The sequence below is a fragment of the Palaemon carinicauda genome, chromosome 15, assembly GCF_036898095.1.
Source record: "Palaemon carinicauda isolate YSFRI2023 chromosome 15, ASM3689809v2, whole genome shotgun sequence".
NCBI classification, from domain to species: Eukaryota; Metazoa; Arthropoda; class Malacostraca; order Decapoda; family Palaemonidae; genus Palaemon; species Palaemon carinicauda.
In genome coordinates, this window is record NC_090739.1 from 130,922,371 (window position 1) to 130,929,870 (window position 7,500).

At 31.4% G+C, this 7,500-nt stretch overlaps 1 protein-coding gene across 3 annotated transcripts in view; it reads left to right on the plus strand.

Annotated features, from left to right (window-relative positions):
- The first annotated feature begins 419 nt into the window (after positions 1-419).
- LOC137654751 (uncharacterized) overlaps positions 420-7,500 on the plus strand; it is a 25,849-nt gene continuing 18,768 nt past the window's right edge. Inside the window, exons 1-2 of one of the 3 annotated variants that reach the window (XM_068388679.1) lie at positions 420-466; positions 3,632-3,727. In XM_068388679.1, coding sequence (XP_068244780.1) covers positions 448-466; positions 3,632-3,727 — 115 coding nt within the window. In that variant the 5' untranslated portion in view covers positions 420-447. The remainder of the gene's footprint in view (positions 467-3,631; positions 3,728-7,500) is intronic. The other 2 variants (XM_068388680.1, XM_068388681.1) reach the window with 2 other exon arrangements.

The window sequence follows — 7,500 nt, forward strand, 5'->3', positions numbered from 1 at the left end:
TAATTTATAGCAATGTAGAGTAGCTCATCCATTTCAAAATTGTTTTTTTTTTTTCTTTTCATGTTACTTTTCTCATTAAATGATAATTAACTCACTTCCTTATATATATATATATATATATATATATATATTTGCACACAAAAAAGATGAAAAAAGCTTCCGCTGAGTAACTTTGATGCGAGAATTTTATAATGGAAAACCAAAGTAATTTCATTAATTAAATAAATATTATTATTTCAGTTCTTCCATGAATAAATTGCACCTTCTTTCCTCCAAAGGTAAAATAGAAACGAACTGGAATTGTGTTTGAAACAAAGGAATCTTTTCACCGTAAGATAACAAATATTTATTTATACATTGAATAAAAGATTTCGTATCTCATGCATCTTGTTTCTCTCTCTCTCTCCCCCTCCAGATAGCCAATTGGACGATCCAGTTCCATATGGAATGGCAACCACAGATATCCGTAAGTATAAGAAAAGATGAGAAACAATTATTCTCTTTTTGATATTATCTTGTAAATAATTTTTTGTCTTTATCTTTCATAAAAATGGCGTTCAATTTCTATTCTTCATTTCCCTCTACATTTTTTTTTCCTGTGCTATTTTCCTTCAGGGAAAGGAATGAATCTATATATTAATACCATAGCGTGTGTGTTATTTATTTTGTCTCTCACGCTTTAAAGAAAACGGAATTAATTTCATGGTATACTCTTACAAATTCACGCTCTAAAGAAAATGGAAATGATTTCATGGTATACTCTTACAAATTCACGTTAGACTTTGATTATTTAACCAAAGCACATCTTATATAGTTTACCCAATTTTGTTTTTAGCACCTGACTCTTTTTTTGAATATTAGACCAAAAATGTAGTTCTATCAATTTCCATAACCTAGAGGTAGTATTGAAAATATAATTTCGTTTAATTTACACGGGTTCTGCAAGTAAAATATTATTCATTTTTTAGATTTCAAAAATTCCAAATAGTGAGAATACTGAATGGATTTCATTTCGACTAAGATAACATTACGATATTCTATCTTCTTTATATTTTTAGAGAAAATTATTGCTTTTACTTATGTATTAAAGATACATCAACATTCATGCACACATTTAAACATGCATTAACATAAACCTTTTAATGGCTGGGAATCATGTTAGCGATAACGTCTTGAGGATCAAATTGGAGATAACATATCTAGAGATTCAAAGTAGATATAACCCCTTTGATAAAAAGATGCGGAGAAACTTGTCCCTGAAATAATGAAGAGGAATTATGGTGTTTAAGATTAATCAAGCTGATAACAGTTAAGGTAAAAACATAAGCATTTTGAATGGAGAGGGTTAGAGCCATCCATGAAAAGTACATTGTTAAAAAAGCCGTAATTTTAATCGGAAGTTCTCCGTATAAACATACTGTTCTCAGCCATATTTAAGTAAAACACAGGCGACCGTAATTTTTATCATACTTTGTTATTATCTTTTACGGGTTATTGCCGTAATATCTCTCCCTTACGTCAATATCTCCGTTTTTAATTCGGTAAATGCCTGGTAACATTTATTCCAATTTTTTTTTTTTTTTTTTAAGGCACTTTCTTAACAGTGTACCTGACAATTCATAAAACGTAACGGCATATATTACCGTAGAACATCAGAATTGGGAAACTAAAATAAATATTACAAGTGTCCTTCTGAGAGTAAACATGGAACTCTTCTATGAAGTAATATTGGGTTTGTTTCTAAGCTAACAGTTGTAATAAGTCATAAATAGATATTTTTTAACACACCAAAGGGTCTACTACACTGTTAAAAATTTGCTTTAAAAAAAAACCGTAAAAATCCTGGAATAAATGTTGCCAGGCATTTAACATTTTAAAAACGGATATATTGGCATTAATGACTGCTATTGATACGGTCACCAACCCATAAAAGATAATGAAAAACTGGGGTGAAAATACGGCTGAGAACCGTATATTTTTACGGAGAATTTCCGATTAAAATTACGGTTTTTCTGATAGTATTTTAGCGGAAACAGAGACTTATCGTCTTAAATTAAATTGCCATAAAGTCGTATTATTTTATACCGATTAAGAGAATATAACATCTTTCAGATTAATTATGAAATATATAGTAAATATATAACATCTTTACTGTGAGTTCCAACATTTTTTGGATTCCTTATTTCTTCTGCTTACAATTCTGTTTTCTATTCCTTCATGTTCTTTATATGAATATTTTAATTTTCTATATTAAAAATTATGATTGTTTTTATATAATGGCTTTATATATAGTACTATTTTAATGTTATAAAGTTTCATTTTAAGTTATACATCTTTTGAATTCCCATATAATTATTTTTATTTGGTGAATAATGGCTTATTTGAGCTTCATTTTATTCCTTGAAGTTGAAAATTAATTTATCATGTTAATGTTTTGCTTCCACTTTTTTGTGTAAAGTTTTTTCCAGATATTTATAATATACATGAGTTTTTTTCTCTTGTGTTTATACATTATATTTTATTCATATTTTACTTTAAGATTTTCCTATATTGTTCTCTTTTAATCCCCTTCTTGGGGAAATTATCCAAATATGATTTAGAAAATTAGGGAAAAATTAACGGTAATAGCACATTAATGAAAGATGTAATAATCAGAGGTTGAATTCGAAAGATGATTTCTATATCTCATCCACTTACCTTGTTTGGTCTGTTCCAAGTGGCATTGTCGTTGTAACGGCTCTCTGTTTTGTACCTATTGGAAAACGAGTTTCTTCTGGTGCCTATCATCTCAAATTCCTTCCATATATCATGCATTCTTTCTCCTCCCGTTATTCTTCTTTACCCTTTCCCTTTTGTTCTTAATCCTCTTCATTTTCCCGTACTTCCATGTTTAATCCCGTGATCTAATTGATCTTCCCACGGAGTAGACTACGAGGATTGTTCCTCCAAGGGTGCAGATCTTCCCATCATCTCCTCACTCTCCTCTTTACTTTCCTTGCTCATCTTCCTCTTCACCCCTTCGCCCTCCTTGCTCTTCTTCCTCATATTCCCCTTCACCCTCCTTGCTCTTCTTCCTCATCTTCCTCTATACCCTCCTTGCTCGTCTTCCTCGTCTTCCCCTTCACCCTCCTTGCTCTTCTTCCTCATCTTCCTCTATACCCTCCTTGCTCGTCTTCCTCATCTTCCCCTTCACCCTCCTTGCTCTTCTTCCTCATCTTCCTCTATACCCTCATTGCTTTTCCTCCTCATCTTCCTCCTTGCTCTTCTGCCTCTTCACCCCCCTTGCTCTTCTTCCTCATCTTCCTCTTCACCCTCCTTGCTCGTTTTTTTCATCTTCCTCCTTGCTCTTCTTCCTCATCTTCCTCTTCACCCTCCTTGCTCTTCTTCCTCACCTTCCTCCTCACCCTCCTGTCTCATCTTTCCCTTTCACCCTCTTTGCTCTTCTTCCTCATCTTCCCCTTCACCATCCTTGCTCTTCTTCCTCATCCTCTTCACCCTCCTTGTTCTTCCTCATCTTCCCTTTTCACACTCCTTGCTATTCTCCCTCTCATCTTCTCTTCTAACCCACGTGTAGCATTTCTTCTTGTAACCCACGTGTAGCCTTGTGCCAAAAAGTGCCACATTTTTGCAGGGTTTCCAGATTATATCTTTGACAACAACGAGAAGCAGACGAAAAAATCACGCAAGAAGAAGCTTAAGGGTAGGCGTAGGGAGAAGCGTCGCAAGGGTAGGCCAAGGGTGCATGGCAAGGTGTTTTGACCCGCTTTTTTTCTTTCTCTTTAATCAACCCACCTTCTATTTTCTCTTACAAACGTGCAGATAGCAGTGTACTCATAGTATTGATGATGGAGTATACTATTTCATTATATAAATCAACTTTTACGTCAGATTAGATCAATTTTTTAATCCTTCCAACGATTGGCAACTATTTGATTGTTGAGATAGATTGGCCGATTCCAGTTTTTTATTTGGGTGGAAAGGTTCAAAATAATTTTCAAATTGATTGGCCGATTCCAGTTTTTAATTTTGTTGGAAAGGTTCAAAATTATTTTCACATTGATTGATGGAATTGATTGACCGAATCCAGGTTTTCATTTGGGTGGAAATGTTCAAAATAATTTTCAAATTGATTGCTGAAATTGATTGGCCGATTCCAGTTTTTCATTTTGGTGGAAAGGTTCAAAATGATTTTCAATTTGATTGCGGAAATTGATTGGCCTAATCCAGTTTTTCATATTGGTGGAAATCTTCAAAATTATTTTCAAATTGATAACTGAAATTGATTGGCGATTCCAGTTTTTAATTTGGGTGGAAAGGTTCAAAATGATTTTCAAATTGATTGATGAAATTGATTGGCCTATTCCAGTTTTTCATTTTGGTGGAAATGTTCAAAATGATATTCAAATTATCCAAGTTGTTCTTTTATATTAAGCTCATTTTGTTTCATCAGTTTATTAATACATATTTATTTGCAAAGTATTACATAAAGGAAAAAGGATTTTCGAAACTAAAATAATCCACCAATGATATTTTTACGATTGTTAATTGCAAAAACATTTTATTGACGGTCAAACTAAAATAATCCACCAATGATATTTTTGCGATTGTTAATTGCAAAAACATTTTATTGACGGTCAAACTAAAATAATCCACCAATGATATTTTTACGATTGTTAATTGCAAAAACATTTTATTGACGGTCAAACTAAAATAATCCACCCATGATATTTTTACGATTGTTAATTGCAAAAACATTTTTTGACGGTCAAACTAAAATAATCCACCAATGATATTTTTACGATTGTTAATTGCAAAAACATTTTATTGACGGTCAAACTAAAATAATCCACCCATGATATTTTTACGATTGTTAATTGCAAAAACAATTTATTGACGGTCAAACTAAAATAATCCACCAATGATATTTTTACGATTGTTAATTGCAAAAACATTTTAATGTCGGTCAAGTCTTAAGTATCAGTGATCAACCTCCGATGATTATTAATTATTATCAAAATTACGACGTTGAATTACATCTAATTTCAGTGAAAGTTAACTCGCAAGTGATCGTAAATTTAAGAATAAGAATATTTACGGTTAATTAATAACATCAACAGAAAAGGGATAATAAGAGTGAAGTTCTTTTAATACTTCCAATGTAAACAAAAATAGGTTAGAGCAGAATTCTTTGATTAAAATTTAATTTAATAGTCCAGGTTCGTATTTTGCTCCGGCAGCATACATGTTCGGAGAGAGAGAGAGAGAGAGAGAGAGAGAGAGAGAGAGAGAGAGAGTGTGTGTGTACACCTTTATTCCTAGGAGTAAGGGAAGATTCATATGTTATACCTGCTTTATGAAAGCATTTAAAGAAATTGGTTGACTGATAATGTCTACCTATATATTTAGTATACAGTATACTATATGTGTATAGATATGCATTTACATGTATCATATATATATATATATATATATATATGAATTTATATACATACTGTATATATACAAATATGCGTATACACACATATATAGATATGTATGTATATATATATATATATATATATATAAAAGCCTGTATGTGAATTTGTCTGAGAGAGAGAGAGAGAGAGAGAGAGAGAGAGAGAGAGAGAGAGAGTCAGTCAGAATCCAAGCTGATGGTATTCGCAAAGGACCTGATAGACTAAAAAGTCAAAATTTTATCCCAATTACGAAAGTCCCACCAGATGACGAAAAGATGTTTTTTTCCCATTCGTCCTCGAAAAATGGGGTCCCTGAAAATTGGAAGGAAGAAAAATGTTGCGCCGAAAAGAAGTGGGTGAAATTTGTATTTATTTTTTTTTCTCTCGCTCTCATCTTATTTGATGCGTGGTGGTTTGGCTGAACACTAACCCTTTGAGCTTAGCGACGAGTTGAAACGGGGAGATGGATTTCCGCAGAGTTTCTTAGAGCTTACTACTACTAACTGTGTATTAAATACATGGGGAGAAATTTGGTTTTAAAACTACATTGTGTATATACTATATATATATATATATATATATATGTATATATATATGTATGTATATATCATATATATATATGTATATATATACATACATATATATATATATATATATATGTAATATGTATATATATATATATATATATATGTAATATGTATATATATCTATATATATATATATGTATATATCATATATATATATATATATATATATGTATGTATACACGCATGTATATGCATACATTAGTGCTTGTATATACTCAAAAACATCCTGTCAACTCAGAATATGCCTGATTCAACACTAACAAAAAATAACACATTTAAAGAAAATTGAATGCTACTGGACAATTTGCCGCATGATATTTTCCGTTGCCTTCCATATTTCTCTGACGGGTGTCCGTGCAGCACTCGCTGTTGAATTGGCTTGAATCTTTCAATGATATACTTTTCAAAATCTGTCTCAAGAATTTAGGAAAGGATCTAATTTTTTTTTTTTTTTTTTTTTTTTTTTTTTTTTTTGTACGTTGGAAGGTTTTGATATTGCCAATTCAGTAGCAGGTTAGTAAAGGGAAACTCTATGAAGACATAAACTTTATTCTAGACCAGAATCAGGTAATGGTAAAACGTAAATTTTAATTTTTTTCATATAAATGAAATAATCTTTCCATTTGCTAATGGTTAGACCACCATTCAATCTATTCACGTTTAGATCAATATAACAATAAAGTTTATTGAAAATAGAATAATGATGAAAATAAAATCTTAAAGGCAATACGTGCTGATTCCATGAAAATAAATAAGATTATAAAGAAAATATTTTCCCAAAATCTGGTCTGGAAAAAATTATTGATTTGGAATGCAAAGGGAATTATCAGTTTACGGTGAAATAATCTTACTAATTAGTTTGCCTTAATTACTAATTTCTTACTAATTTCGTTTTATTTAATGGTTTATCTAACATCTATAACTTAATAATAACGAACAAAATTATTCAGTGTTTAATTTTTTTGTTTATTGTAGAAAGAATACTTCAAAAAATGTATAGTAGGTTGTAAGTAGTGGATGATCATTAACTTGGTTATGTAAGTAAACTCAATTTTTTTTTAATGAGGCGCATTTGCACTGACTTGCAGTGGTGCCCTTTTAGGCTCGGAAAAGTTTCCTTTTATCTGATTGGTTAGAATTATCTTCTCTAGCCAATCAGCGAGCTGGAAACTTTTCCGCGCTAAAAGGGCACCCCTGCGAGTCGGTGCAATTCTGCCTCACTAAAAAAGAATTGACTATAGTTCATTTTTATGCTAATTGTGAGTTTTGGACTTAGACTTAGATGCAGTCATATGATTTGCTGGTCAAATTTTATCCTTGTCATGCCCTAGCCAACTGGGGAGTTATTCAATAGAATTGTGTGCTTTATATTTAAGAGAGAAAATTCTTCAAATATGTATTTTTTTTATATTAAATGATTAAATATAATTACCATCAAGTGTGTTTTATATTCATAT